Source organism: Cotesia glomerata, linkage group LG4, assembly GCF_020080835.1.
Source record: "Cotesia glomerata isolate CgM1 linkage group LG4, MPM_Cglom_v2.3, whole genome shotgun sequence".
NCBI classification, from domain to species: Eukaryota; Metazoa; Arthropoda; class Insecta; order Hymenoptera; family Braconidae; genus Cotesia; species Cotesia glomerata.
Window position 1 is genome coordinate 7,054,501 of NC_058161.1, and position 16,736 is coordinate 7,071,236.

General features: G+C 31.1%; 1 protein-coding gene across 1 annotated transcript in view; it reads right to left on the reverse strand.

Annotated features, from left to right (window-relative positions):
• LOC123262560 (zinc finger protein ush) overlaps positions 1–6,783 on the reverse strand; it is a 49,094-nt gene extending 42,311 nt beyond the window's left edge. The window contains exon 1 of the mRNA XM_044724790.1: positions 6,147–6,783. Coding sequence (XP_044580725.1) covers positions 6,147–6,195 — 49 coding nt within the window. The 5' untranslated portion in view covers positions 6,196–6,783. The remainder of the gene's footprint in view (positions 1–6,146) is intronic.
• Between the last annotated feature and the right edge of the window lie 9,953 nt (positions 6,784–16,736).

A 16,736-nucleotide genomic window follows, 5' to 3' on the forward strand; every position in this document is an offset into this window, starting at 1 on the left:
CAGTACCTTCCTACTACAGCTGTTTTTTCGGCAATTAATTTTGAACGACTTGAGTTTTTTTTTTTTTTTTTTTTTTATATATTTCATAATTAAATGAGCATTATGAGTCGTGCACTTTTGGATTTTCCAAACTTTTTTTATAAATTTCAAGATCTAATGGAACAAAATTTTGGATTTTTTAAATTGGACTAAAACCAACAAGTTTTGAACTTTTAAACATTTATTTTTTAATTTTTATAATTAAAAATGTTGAATGATGTCAAAAAAAAAATATTATAAAAATGTATTTAAAGGAATATTATTTTTAACAAATGTATATCATGAATTAGTATACTTAAATTTTCCCTGCGGATGAGACATAACAGAACTCTGGTTCACCCTGACTTGGTGATGATTTGTTTACTCGAGTCTCCCTCGACGAAACGCCCACCTTCCAGATCGAACCTTGACCTCCGAGCTAATTGTTGTTGGCTCTAGATCTAAGGATACGTCTGACCCTACCGAGCACCTTTGCCTTTTTGTTCTCGAGATCTAATACCCTTGAGCATCGACATTCCATTCATAACAAAACTAAAAGTACTTTCTGTAATATAATCTATATCTACTCATATTTTTAGTTTATCATCACCCTAAAAAATTGATGGATTTAATAATAACCAGTATATATGTATATGTATAAGTGTATTTGATATCTCTGATTTATCCGCTGAGTCGTGAATCGTGAGCGATTGATCCGCTGGATCACGAATGGCTATAGGGAAAGACGAGAAAGTCTCTCTCAACAATAATCTTTAATAAAAATCATATTATTCTCATTTTATCAGCTCGTATTCTGTATCATTATCATTTTATATTCAAAGTTTATTTTTATATAGTTAATCATTTGTATGGACTAGAAATATCATTCATGGTTAAGCTCTCTTTAGAATTTCTTTTAATGTTTAAATGATTCTTATAAAATCAAAAGTTGTAATTCATAAATGTTTGTTTTTGACTTTTCGGTATAAAATTCAATTATTTTCATAAATTGCGTAGCTGTTAATTTCATTTAGATTTTTTAAAATCGAGTATTTATCAGATTGGCAGATTTTAAGAAATCTCAAAAATTGAATTTTCAAAAATATGTTTTTTTTTATGGAAAATTAAATTTGTAGCTTTAAGAAACATCGTCTTTGTTAGATAAATTTTCAATACATGTTGAAATTTGAAAAAAACTATCCATGCAATTTTTTAAAAATATGAATTACATTTTTTTAAATAAAACCAAAAAGTGGTCCATGCAATCTTAATATATATATTTCTTCTGTGCGTGTGTTCGTCACTGAACTCCTCCTAAACGGCTGGACGGATTTTAATGAAATTTTTTGTGTGTCTTCCGGTGGATTCCAGAATGGTTTAGATTCACTATTCAGTTCACGGAAAAACGTTTATTTCATAGATTTTTCATTTATAAATTGTCGTTGACCTTGAGTACCCACATGCACTTTTCATATATTTCATTAATATCATATATATATATATATATATATATATATATATATATAGGATAAATAAAAAAATTCATGTGGGTACTCAAATAAAAGTTTTTGATGAGTATAAAATCAGAATGGACTTATATTTACGAAAATATCAATAATTAACGAATGATTATTGTATTTTGTTAACTAATGATATTTTCAATGATATAAGCTCATTCCGATGTTACACTCATCAAGAGCTTTCATTTGAGTACCCACATGCATTTTGATATATTTTTCATATATACATATATATAATATATATAAATATATGAAAAAATGATGTAGGTACTCAAATGAAAGGTCTCGATGAGTGTAATGTTGAGATGAGCTTATATCTTTAAAAATATCATTAGTTGACAAGATACAATGTCATTTCTTAATTATTGACGTTTTTAAAGATATAAGCTCATCCCGATGTTACATTTATCGAGACTTTTCATTTGAGTACCCACATGCATTTTTCATATATTTTATAAATATCATATACACAGAAAGAAAGATTTCTTGACTGGAGAACAAAATTCTTGGCTCAAGTAAATTTTCGGTCGCTCGAAGGAAGACCGAAATTGTCTTGGCCGAAGTTAAAATTTTTCTTGAAATTCTATTCTTGATGGAAGTCATTTTTTCTTAATTTAAATTATCATAAATACTTGATACAAGAAATTTTTATATTTGATCAAGATTTTTAGATACCTTAGGGAAGCAGCGCCACCTACTTCAGCTGAGAAAAAAATTTTTTCATCTTGAGAAAATTTTTCTCTTGAATATTTGATACCCATTTTAGATTATTTTAGCGCGCAATTATACATATTGAATGAAAAAAAATGATTCAATATTATTTGATCTTCCTATTTGACATGTTAGTCAATAGAAATATTAATGAAAATTTACTATCGAGATATTTAATTTTTTGGAGCATGAGAAAAATTTTCTCAAGACAAGAAAATTTACTTCTGTTAAGAACTTAATTTTTTGGAGCAAGAGAGAAATTTTCTCAAAACAAGAAAATTTTCTTGACTTAAATAAATTGACTTGGATCAAGACACGTATTTCTTGAAGCAAGGGAATTGATTTTTTGAATTAAGTGAAATTTCTTGTGTCAAAAAAATTTTTTTTTTTGCCCAAGTAAATAATTACGAAGAAAAATATTTTCTTGGCTCAAGTGAACCTTTCTTTCTGTGTATATATAAGATATATAAAAAAATTCATGTGGGTACTGAAATGAAAGGTCTCGATGAGTATAAAATCAGAATGGGATTATATTAACGAAAATGTTAATTATGAAGGATTAACCATTGCATTTTGTTAACTAATGATGTTTCTAACTATATAAGCTCATTCCCAAAATTTTTAAATTTAAGACGTGTGTACAGGACAACGTCTGTCGGGTCCGCTAGTAATTATATATTGAATGAATATTTTTTTTTTCTTTTCTTTTAAAATCAAATTTTTTATGATATTTTCCTTAAATCCCGGCAGAATAGAGTCTGTATAAGTCGAAAAATCTTACTCAAAATTTTTTTTCCGTTCAGAAGATTAATTCTGTATTCTATTTCTCATATCCGCAATACACATAAGAAATAAAAAAAATAGAACAGATCTTAAAAAAAAAGAAATGCAATGCATATCAAAAAAATAGGATCTCATATCAGAAATGAAAAGTTGTCGAGAAGTTAAAGAAGGTTCATTAAAAATAGCTATCGCAATATAATTTCTCGTCGTTGAAACTACTGATATATACAGCATGCAAAACCGGCCGTGTATTTTTCATTCATATATATACGTATAAAATGTATAGTAGTTTGAATGTAGTGGTGCAGTAGTTGGTGGCACTCTGTGCCAGAGAAAGAGTAACGTAAAAACACCAAGTTCTCAAGAGAGATACGGCATCTTATCGTGTCGAGCGGGTAAATGTTTGGCCCGGTTCTATCGCTCTCTGCTCACTCTGCTTATCGTCTACGACGACTTGCATTTTTATTCCCTGGTCTGTACGGGCCCCCGAGAGTGCCTGCTGCCGAGAGATAGGACAGACATTCAAAGAGTGCAAGAGGTCGTTAATTCACAAGCTGCTGTTATTTTTTATTTTTCATTATATTATTTTATTCATTTTTATTCCTCCTTCCCCACCTCTTTTTCCTTCTATCCGCTATTCATCCAATCTATTTTCCTGCTTAGTCTATACTTCAAATCCATTTCGTCAAAATATTTCATCGTTAAATATTTTATTGACGCTAAAATCAATAGCAGTGAAAATATAAAAATATGAGCAACAGTATCAAGATTTATTTCGATAAAAAAAAATCATCCACATATTGATGATGGTTTTACAAATACATTTATTGGCAAATGAAATTCCAACAAGACTTGAGGCTTCAAAGTACAGCTTGTCTCAATCAATCGATCCATCCATCGTTCTACACGCCTCCCCGATCTACTCGTGTGGCTAATGTATGTAAAGTATCGTAACGTAACGTAACGCAACGTATGTAACGTAATGTACATAAAAGGGAGAAAATAAAGATAGCAAGAGTTTTAAAATAAGAGGAAGGCAAAGTGAGTAAAAGAGAAAGAAGATTAGTGGAATAGAAAGAGAAGCCTCTCGTTGCACAATTATCTTATTGGCCGATCGGACCCTCCCACGTGTTAATTTGCTTGTTGGTTAACCCGGCGTCCTCATCTCCCTACCTTTATCTTTTATTTCATTCTTGATGCTTTTCGTGGAAGCCCTCTGGGTGTTCATATACACCCTTAATAATTCTTTCTCTTTTGTCTATCCATGCTGCAGCTATGACTCCGATCTCATTTTCTCCTTCTATTCTTTACCCCCCTCTCCTCGCTGCACTTTCTAGCCGTAGAAATTTCACATTGTAGTTATATTCGGCAACTCAAAACTCGACTGAGATCAACAACAGATATTAACGGTTTTTCAATCGTGATAGTTGAGTCAAAAATAATTTAAACTTTCAGATTTTGATAAAATAGATAAATTGTTTGTAAATATGCTTTTTTCTCATAATAATATTTTTTTGAACTGTAAGCTCTCGTGTTTCTCAAACAAAATTGCTGAGAGATTGATGGTTTGATATAACTTGGGTTATTCCTGAACTTTAAGATCTTCAGATATAAATATATAAATATATATGTGTGTCTGCATAGATGTACTAAATTTTATGATAAGTTTTTCGTATAATTGAAGATTTAGTGATACAAGTTACGTATTATGTTTTATTGAGATATGCTTTATATTTATAGTCATTAATCAGTTAATGTAATAATGTAATTTACGTAATAACAGCAGATTAAAATCAGTATGTATATATAAAAGTAGAGATAGGTTATTAAAATATTTTTGAGATTTTAATCGTTAATAAAAGAATACTGAGATAATCGTTAATGATTGTTTTTTATCTCGTACTCTATGCAGAGTACATTGTTTTCAATCTCACAACAATACTTTATTATCAATAAATTACTGAGAATTTTTTTATAGTATACTGTTTTGTGTTACAAAGTAACACGGAACATGAGTAATAAACATTTTGTTTTCATTTTCAATTCTTTGTTGTAAAACATAATATTTATTCGACAATAATTACTTTGTCGTATAATAAAATTAAAGCTAAATCGAGTAAAAAAATATTTTTTGTCATTAAAAAGTTCAAACTCTAAGTGTGTTGTTGTTATTATTGATCAATGATTCCGGTTAACTTGAGATCTTTATGGATTGAAAAGTAATTAAATAAGTACACAAGTACTTATCGTTTTTTTTTATTGCTTGGAAATAAATAGAAAAAAGTCATAAATGTAAATTGATAAAAAGAACTGACATTGTTTCATGCGATTCTCACGGCAATCGAAAGATCATGTATTAGAGGGCAAATCGGGCTTCTATTGTCGAATTTAGCAAGTAACAAAAATCTGAGAGCTTTTTGATGAAAGAAAAACTTAAATTTATAAGTATTAAACATTTAACCAAAAAAAGAAATTCAGGGTGACGATTGAAAGCCTATTTTCAAATTTTCCAATTCTAAATAAAATATGAGGACTGGGTGAAAACATAATAATTAAATAGAAATAAAATTTTTTAATTTTCTTGCAGAATAAAATTTTCATTAAAATTTTGAAATATTCGAAGAAATCGCGTAAAGTTTTTGTGACTATTTACTGAAACAATATTATAAAAAATTTTTGTTGAATTAAAAAATTAAATTTAACCAATTGAAATATCTATACCTCTTAAATATACTTCAAATAACTTAAAAGTCAATATTAATTGTTCTGATAATATTTTTCAATTATTAAATATCACAAGCTTGAAAAAATAAAAATAAGAATTTAAATAATATATAATAATATCAACTTTTATTTACAACACATTTGACTGGTATTGAAAGGATAATAATTATAATTAAAAAAAAAAAAAAAAACATTACCAAATTTTAATAACTTTTATTTTTTTCATCAATTTGGTTCAATTGCTTACGCATTCAAATTTTGTTTATTCAAAAATCATAAAAAATGAATGCAAAATTCACTAAAATATTTCTTAAGACTTTTACAACTGTTCTAGGTCAATCGCCACCCAGAAAAATATTTTAAGAAAGACACTAAAATGAAATATCTTACTTATTAGCGTCCTGATACTGGTCCTTCGTCTCCAAAGAATAACGCTCATTTTAAAAATGAAGATAAAAGCAAATAAATAAAAATAAAAACAAATAAAACCGTCAATGTAAATAATACAATCCACATATTCTTAAGAAGATTCACGTCACTTTGTCACATGAGAGATGAGACTTCTCTCATTTGCTTCCGTACTATACTGGCCAGTGAGGATCTTGATCACCGCGAACCCATGGGTGGCCCACCGGCTATTGTTATGAAGACGCAGTAACCATGAGTAATCACCAAGTCGTGATCTGTTACTTATTCTTTATTTCTTTTTATCTCGTTCTCTTCTTTATTATTGTCATTTTTTTTTCTTCTTCAAATTCAAGTTAGCAATAAAAAATAACTCGCGTTTTATAAACACATTACATTGCACGACAACCATTCGAATAAATAGATTTTACAATTTATCTAATCAAGTGAACATTACCGTATTAATCATCACGTAACTAACTTCATAACATTTTAAACTTGAGTCAAAATATAATATAAGAAAAAAAAATATGGAGCACTTTTTTCTTCTTTTAAATAATCGGTGGCAGTAGCAAGAAAGAGGGACGAAGAAATGAGGTGTTTTCTACTCGCCGGAATAACTATTACTGAAAGCAGTCCTCAACTTCCAGCGACTGCTACCTGTGTTGTTATCACTGTTATTTTTTTTCTCCTTCAGTATCTCCTTTCTTACCTTTCTTTCTTATGTTTTGTCACGGTCTGTCGTGTCCATGAACGTCTCAATGGAGATTTGATAAGCCAAGTAAATATTTTCTTCCACTTTAAACTTGTCTTCAATCATGGCCAAGGTGCCGATACGAGTTGAGACCTTGGCTCTCTCTCTTTCTCTCTCTCTCTATATGATACTTTTTGTTCACAAAACACGAACAGAACTAATAAAATATCACACTGAAAAATATGTGACACACCGCACTAAATTATACCAACTTACTCTATTTTCAAGAAATCAGTAGCTTCGCTGATAACGATAATTACTTAACTGGCTTAGTTATATGAATGTTTACATAAGTAGACATAATTATGATTTTTATTTTACTCAAAACGATTTTATAGTTTTTAGAATTGTAAATTAATAAATAATTAATAAGAAACTTTTAAATCGATTAATCGAGATAATCATATAAAATAACTGTTTTAGTAATTTACTACGTATTAATTCCTTGAACAGGTTTTGGGTTTGACAACACTTCAGGTTTTAAAAACCAAACCTTTTAAACTTAATCTATTTTTTTTATCTTTACATATGACCAATGCACAAAATAATTCTGAAATTCCTAAGTTTCTGTTGTTTTGTTTAATTATAATAAATATATTCTGACGGACAGTTACACAATAATTTTTAACTCTGCGATCGGCCATATTGGTTATTTTTTTAAATGTAAATTTATTTGACGAGTAAAAGTAGCTGAGATTACACTTCTACGTTTTATCGTTTATACTACATCGAGTATTGTTCGAAATCATCTAGAGGTGACGTGGTAATACACTTCTACTCGAATATATAGTTTCTCAAGTAAAAAAGCGGGCTATTAAAAAATGAACTCTCGAAAACAGAAATGAATGAAACTTAATTTAAGATTATAAATTTTGATTCTAAAATATTTATACCGTTTATATACTTTTATATTGGATAAATTAGCTGATTGAACGTGGGTTTTTTATCATCAGCTTGAGAAATGTTTCAAATAAAATAAATATTTAATAAAAAAGTTTTCCCTATCAAAATTTATATTTCATGCATGGAAAGATTAGAACCCGACTGGTTCGTGTTCTGCACCATAGTCAGTCGTGTGCAAGAAAAATTAGTTTACACCAGACTGAGTCGTGTGCGCACCAGAAAGAGCCGTGTGCGCACACGACTCACTCGTGTTCTGCACCGGACTCAGTCGGGCGCTGCACCAGAATCCGTGCATAATAACCACTCTGGCGCCGCACACGACTGAGTCTGGTGCAGAACACGAACCAGTCGGGTTTTAATCTTTCTGTGTGGATTATGTTCATCATGAAATGAGTATTCTAATCATAAATATTTGGATTTTTCAAACTATTCATTTCCTGAAATCAAAATAGGAAATGCTTCAAAGTGAACAAGAAGAGGAACGAAATTAATAGAGAAAAAGAAGATGACAGAAGAAGAAGAAAAGGATAAGAGGAGCTGACGTTATAGTTCAGGGTTTGTATCGTCGCGACGTTATCGTGAACTTGCTTGGACCCGGACGCTTATCGGCCTCGTTCTAGATCGGTCGAGTTGATAGTAAACTGTGGCCACCTATCCGTGCCCGCGCTTCGGGGGCCCACGCGAGCAATACGCCACCAAGTAGACAAGACAAGGATAGAAACAATGTATATGTATTTAATGCTTTCAAAATCAAACTTGCCTTTTATTTATTTTAAATGTTTTGTTGGCTTAACTTGCGGTTTATCTTGCTATCGAGATTATTTATAGATTTATTTTTTAATTAGTTTTAAATTTTTGTTATTATACAGGAAAACACTTTTGGGCACACAGTTAAATTCAAACGGAGACTCAGTTTCATTCGGTGAGTAATAAATTTCGTTTTTTCAAATAGTTTTTATTTAAATTGAAGAGATGCTTGACGGAGTCGGTGACCGCTGGCCTCTTGGAGCTGAAAAGAGAAGATGCTCTTCCTGGCGCCGTGTTATCTTGTTCGTCGAGATCCTCGTGGTTAAGAACGGTCCAGGGCTGTATACGGAGACTGCTTTCAGAGAGCAAGAGAGAGAAGGAGAGAAGGAATGACACAGAAAAGATATCTAAGTGCAACAGTGGTTTCTCTGTCTGCTGATGATAAGTAACTCCGTTTGAAGGGAAAAAATCCAGGAATATGATCTCATTTAGCTTAGACTCATGCTAAAATACCTGCAGTTTCGATTATAAATCGTTAAAAATATTTTTTGTAATTCCAACCGCAAAATTCTGACCGTAGAGCAATGTTTTCCTGGTCTAAAGTGTAATTTTTAACTTCCCACTAAGAAAATCTCAGATTTTCAAAAATCGGGTAGTTATTGTTTTCACCCCGTTTTACGAAAATAGAGTTTTCATCGAATCTCGACGTTTCGAGGTCCTAAGAAGCTTCCCTGACTATTCCCGCGGTGGTGTCTGTATGTGTGTGTGTGTGTGTGTATGTGTGTGTGTGTGTAAACCTCTTATAACTTTTGAACGGCTTGACCGATTTGATCGTGGTTGGTGTCATTCAAAAGGGCTTGACCAAACTTAGATTTTGTATATACTTTTGAACGATTCGGACCGGTAGATTTTAAGAAATTGCAAAAAAACTACAAAAAAAAATTTTTTCAAAAGTGGTTTTTTTTGGAATAACTTTTAAACGGCTTTATCGATCAATTTCAAAAACTAATCAGCTCTTAACATCAAAAAACCACGTCGATCGCCGTCAGTCTGATAGAAATCGGTTGATTCGTTCATGAGTTATCGTTGACGAAAGAAAACCGAAAAAAGTGTTTTTTCGGAATCACTCCGAAGTTTTCTGCTCTATCAATATAAACTTAAAAATTTTTCATGAAGCTTAAAAAACTGCGTTGAATGCCATCAACCGCGTGAAAATCGGTTCATTCATTCAAAAGTTATTGCGATTTGAAAATTCAAAAAATAGTGTTTTATCAAATTTCTATCAAACTTTTGAGCTCAAAAGCATACAAAAGCTATTTCTTAAGCTCGGAGAGCTCAAAATAATACACAAATTGTATTTATGAGCTCGAAGAGCTCTAAAACGTCATAAGTGCAATTTCAAGCGTTTAGGTATAGAATTGACGGGAAGTTGCAGGGATGGCCTTCAGGGTCAACCGTTTTTCTAATTTTTTTTTTTTATAAATAATATTTTGCATATTTTCCACTCACTAGTATCTTAAAATTTTTTTTCTCTCTGTTTTTTTATCTTCTCTTTTTTTGTTATCACTAAAATCACTATACAGAAAAATTGGTCATCTTAAACCAAGAAAATTTTTGCTTTTAGTTTGGTACTCTTTGATTAAAACCGTTCTAGTTTTCGATTTGATTATAATTTACTTTTGGTCTAAATAATAAACTCTTGCATGAAGAATCAAAAATTTTTTTTTAACTTTTGTCAAAAATATTTAACCATGATTCAAGTAATTTAGATATTTTTGATTAAATATTTGTTCAGTGGATGCATTATAACCTTGAGCTCGTATCGAAAATTAAAGCGTACCAAAATCCATGACGTTACACATATGCGTTGACAATAACTAATTTATTTAGACAAAAGCGCAAGGAATGATGAACTTACTAAAGTAAATGATAATTTCAGGTTCAAATTGTAAATGGAATCCAGAAAAAATAAAAATTCTTCTAGTCTCTTTTTCAAAAAGCAAAAAAAGTACCTCAATTTTCTCTTCTCAAGCTTTACCAAAACAAAAACATGATAAATGATTAAAAATAAAAATGTCGTGTTAAATATCTCGGAGTATTTAATCATTGCAATTATCTCTCCATTGAGTTAGCAAAAAAGGGTGAAAAAGAAGCTCTACCACAAAATAAAACACGTGTGTTAGTTTTTATCATGTATACATATCCCAGTCGAGCGTCCGCAATTATGATTACGTCACACGGGAGCAACTCAAGCGATTAGGGTGCTTGTGCAGGGTCCAGGTCATCAAAACGACTGCTAAATAAATGGACTCTTGGCCAAGGGGTTGGAAACTGCAAATGTGTACATGACACTGTTTTAGATTACGCAGTACAAATGAGTAACGAGCGGGAATATCAGGAGAACTATTTCTTCATCTTAATCCTTATTTTTTTAAGAGCTATCTATCTATCTGGAAAGATTGCAGAGACTTTCTTTTGCCTCTCTTACAGTGCTGGATTTTCTACGGCAACATTTTTTATACAAACAAGTGTCCAAAAGCAGAGTTCATTTTTCTCATCGGTAAAATCTACTTGACTGTGACAAATTACCAGAATGGTAGACGGAACGTTTCTCCTCAATTATAAAAATTTTTCTTTATATTTATTCATTTCATTTCTATCATATTAATAATTTGAGAAATATAAGTGAACTTATAAATATAGAGGCTGACGAACTTGGCCAAACTAAGCTGCTTGATGGCCTTGGCATTCTCAATAAATGGATCCACTGTGCTATGGCAACTCCCCTTATACTTCACCTCGTTTTAAATCCACAGAACCGACACAACACCAGCACTTTTGCTGCATCGTGAATCGACTCAAGCAATCGAGAGACTTCCCATCCACGTCTGATAAGATAAGCTCTATCGTTTGAAATAAAGATGAACCCGGTTTGTCTTTATTTTTTGCGCAAAATAAATCTCTAAGCATTGAGCATTAAGGATACTTATTCAGGCCTTTTCAATTTTCTTTTGTTTTATTTTCTTTTTGTTAATATATAATGGCAGCAAGGCTTTTAAAACTCAAAGTGAGAGTTTTAGCTGGTTGCGGTCTCTTGATTTTTATGTTTCTTGCCGATCGTCAACCCATTGTCACCTGGAATAGAAGTACATCCGGCTATTGGTTGAACATCGATTCGCCATTAAGCCATTAGTCCAACTCTCTCTTGGTGTCCGAGTACCCTACTGTTTTACTCACTTTTTTTATTTTAACTCACTTTCTGAAGAAATGATAAGATAGTATACGGAAATAATATTAATGCTAACATTTACTAGAAAGTATTTAACTTAAATAATTAAAAATTTTTTACAGTGTACAGATAGATCAATTAGCAGTGGAAAAAATTGAAATCGGAGTATAGGTTTTTTTTTTTTTTTTTAATTATGTTAATATTTAGAGTGATCAATCATTATTTGTGAAAAATTGATATCCCAAAATATCTCACGATAAAAATACGAAAAGTTTAGAAGTAGTAGTCACAACAATAATTACTATGCATAAATTTTTTAAAACAATAACATTTTCAAATAAACTTTTGACAAGAAATGTACTCAAATGTTTATATTAAATATGTAAGCGATTGCTCTATCATGCAATGTATTTGTTAATAGATAATTTGACCAGTAACCCTTTAAGTTAAATTGACCCTGCGCAATTTAATTCAATTGTTTCTTTTCTGACCAATTGAATCATTTAAGGCGGGCGGATAATATTATTTGTTTCTTAATATCTTGAGTACTTACCGAGCAGTTAACTTAATGAAAATTGTGAAGTAGACAGTAAATTACTATTGTTTTATAGCATAGTGTAATAGTGAAAGATAAAATTTGTTTTTAAATACATAATGTAGTTCAACAAAAAAAAAAATTATGCGACTATTGAACAAAGATAACACAATAATTGTTCTCTAAACTGATGGCACTCCCTATAATAATTGAAAAAGTTACAAAGTTTGGAATGTGTAAAAGAAGATCATAAGAGCCCAGGTGTGTCTTAAACTTTAGTTAGCACGTGTCTTATCCGTGCCCGCACTCGGATATCCGGTGTCACTAGAAGACACTTGGGTTAACACCGGAAGTCTTAGCAAGAGCAATTCCGCCAAGATTACCTTGTCTTTCAGTACAGGACAATGAAAAATTAAAAACGAAGAGCACTTAGACTGTAATATCGAAAAAGAATAAGAAAGGTTAAGTTGAATATTAAATTTATGTCACCCGATGACTTGGTGAAGCTTTCTAACTGACGTTGGATTACAGTGAAAGCTTCAATGTGACAGTCAATTCGTCGCTAAAATTTAAAAACGAGCTGTCAAAGTGACGAGTTGAGATGGTAATGGTAAAGAGTCAATTGATCCCATGAATAAAATATAAAATATACGAGACCAGAGAGGAAATAAAAATTCAAATATTATACTTTGACAGGCAATCTTCTTCATCGAGATTTTTTCATTCAAATCTCAATGCCCGGACTGTTTAACATGCAAAAAAAAACCCTTCGATCCCACAAATATTGACTTTAAATTATTTATTATAATATTAAATAGTATCTCAGCTCGAGATATAATAAAATTGATTCTGAACGATAAAAAATAAATGATACAGAAAACGAATGATCTGAAGGGTATACTGACTAAAAAATTTTTTAATTGTTGTTTAGGTAGACAGGTGTCTCACGAATGAATCTGAACTCTTTAATCAAATTTAAAAGTCCGGTTTTATTTTATTAGATTGTATGTCGATCAGTTAATGAGATTCCGTGTGTCAAAACTAAAAGTGGAAATAGCCAAGCTACAAAGAATTACCGATTAGATCAAATGGATAAAGGATAAAAAGTTAAGCTAAGAGAATCATCTAGACAGAGATGGAAAACAGTTATGGTTTATAAATTTACATTATGATGAAGAGAGAAAAGAAGAAGCTAACGTATAATATATATATAAATATCTAGACATAACATTCAGGTATATATTGTTCTTTTTTAAGCATAAGTATCTTTTTTTTTGCTTTTCTTTTTTTTATCTCCTCTATCTCATAGACTATGCGAGAACGGAGGAGAAAAAGAGAACGCTGGCTGAGATAAAGGAAGGACTAAAGAGCAGAGATTAGTGCTAATGCATTGGGGGGATGGAGGCAAGGTCCATCGTATCTCTCATATTTCAGGGTCTCGTGACACCGTTGGTTACCTGTATCCTATTTATAATCTCACCTTTTATTTGTTTTTTTCATTACTTTTACATATGTATAACTTTCTACCCTTTCGCCAATTTATTTTTCATCGTTGATGATCGGGTAGTGAAAAAATCGATTTTTAGAATTGCGGAATTTCAACATAATACTGACCGGCTCCATAAAATACTGATTAATTAAAGATATTGATGATAAATGATCCAATTAGTGGCTGCTATGCTAATTACGCTTTTGGTGGTTTTATTTTTAGTGGACTAATATATTAATTAATATTTTTTTGGCTACTTTTTAGATAATAGGCTACTTGATTGGTTATTTCTACGAGTTTTTTAGTGTTTTAATTAAGTTTATCGTAACACTGAATCTCGATGTGTGTTTTGATTATTTGAATAGAAAATTAATATTCTGGTGTGTGATAATAAATAATAAATTATTGAGTTGATTTTTGAATCTTTAGATCTACATTTTGATAAATTTATTTGATTATCAATAGAGTCAATCTGATATGATAGATTGATTTATTAGAGATATTGTACAATAATGTTGTGTAATTTGTAAATTTTTATTTTTTGATTAATTTGCTGTTAGCAATGAATATATCAGAAAATATTATGTAAGAAATTTAATCATTCATGAATTTGAAAAAGAAAGATTAGAAAATGGAGTACAATATTAAGTATTCAAGCAATATTCGTGGGAGAAATTTAAATATAGTTGGTATTGATGATAACTTATAGATTGTAATCTTGGATCAAAAACTTTATACTTTTGCTGGAGAATTTTCCTATCTTTTGTTAAATAAACCTCAAATTTTTTAAAGTATACTGTTCAATTTGTACATGAAAAATTAAATTTATCGTTATTGATTTATAAAAAAACATTTTATTAACGGATTCAAAACTTTTTCAAAAAAGTTAAACCCTAAAAATTGTTAACGAAACGTGAATGAATTAATTAGAAAATAAAAAAAAGAATCATTATGTTCTTTGAGTCGAAAAGTAGACAGGTAAGCATTTTTGAAAATTTACGACATAAAAGGGAGTGCAACAGCAAAATTGACATGCAGAATGACTTTGGAACACGTTCGAAAGCAAGTTGAGAAAGTGCGATAACGTCTCTCCTCGATGTCTGCATTTTCACTCAGACATCCCTCGTGATAATGCCAAAACTTCTGCACCCTTACCTAGCTCGGTTCTTCCTGCTGGTTAAAATCAATGAATTCGACGTGCGATAGTGACTTGCGAACATCCGGACAAGATTCTCAAACATATAATCCCAATTGAACCACCTATCAACTTTTGAGCAACTTCAAGTACAAAATCTAAATATGGAGGATTAGCTAAAAGTTTAGAAACAAACACCTGCAAAAGTGATCAATCAATATTTAAAATATCAAAACATTACTATCAGCCGATCTGTGGCTTAGACAAAGTTGCTCCTATCATTGTTGATAGAAGCGAGGAGCCAGCAGTTGAGCTGAGGTGGGATTTTGCGTTGGAGCTTGGCATCATCCCTTTGGGACACGTGGAAAAAATAGAATGAGGGCTGAGGGCTGAAGGCTAAAGGCTGAGCGGTGTAAAGGGGCTAGAATTGAGGCAGAAGAGAGCAGAGAAGAGAAGAGGAGATGCCAGTGGGCAGCGGGAGGTGCGAGGAACCGCACCCACGCCCACTCGTGTGGAAAAATGATAGCGTTGCTACTGAGTGAGTACCTCGAGCCTGATGCTAGTACTGGTACTGGTACTGGTGCTGGTACTGGTGTTGGAGTTGGAGTTAGAGTTGGTAAAGCTAGTATAGACTATATATATATAGATATAGTGATATAATATATACTAGTACTATGTTCTTCTACTACAGGGGCAACACCAACACGAGGGGTATCCCAACTCGAGAGGGAGGCGAGATGCTCACTCGCGATTCTCTTATCACCCTCGCGCAGTTGTGTGTGCCTTTATGAAGATCTGTCAAATTCTAACCGACCACCTTTTTCTCTCTTTCAAATAAAAAATCATTTTTACCATCGTACCAGTTCTGATTTCTTATCGTCGCATTTATCACTGAAGTTATTGATATATACTCTATACTCTATGATGTATTAAATCAAATAAAAAAAGTTTTTATTTCGCTTTTTATGATTGTCATAAATAAAATATGCGGATTTTTATTCTGTTCTTATTGTAGTTTTATAGAAATAATCAAGTCACATAAACTTGAATTAAGAATTGAAGACTCACTTTAAGTAAATGAATCATTTTTATTACCTCATTTGGAAAATTTTTTCAATAATTAATACTACCGTAATTTTAAAAGAATTAACTTGGTTCAAACGAAAAAGTTTTGATTTAAGAAAGTCATTTTTAAGAAGTTTTTTATCTTGGATGAAGCAGAAAAATTTTCAATGATTTTTTTCTATCAATTTGCGAATAAAACAATTCCTACAAATTTTTAATTCGTAGCCATGTTTTAAAGTAACTTAATATCTACTAAACAACATAATCTAGCAGTTTTGATTATAGATGAAGACGTTAATATAATAAATGGTGTCTTTTAGATGAACCGATCATTTCCGTGCATAAATTTGAATAAAATATAGTCTGAATAAGGGTTGAAAGTTATTAGAGCCTAGATTATTCAAAAATGATCAGATATAAAAAAATTTGCAAGAAGGAAATAGAAAATATTTTTAATCAAAAAAGATGAATTATTTAAAGACGTGAAATATCGTAAAATCATCCTCGAATAAGAGGGTAAACGAGAAGGATACTTGAACTTCCTTTCATCAAGTTTTTTTCATCATCATCATCTTCATTGTAACGGCTGGGCAATAGCTCAACGGCTAAATTCAAGTCACGGATTCGATCGGAAATTAGAAGCATGTCACAGTGATCTTTCTTCATCATTCACCCTCTACTCTTTTTTTGAGAACATTTTTTACGAAACCCTTTTCAG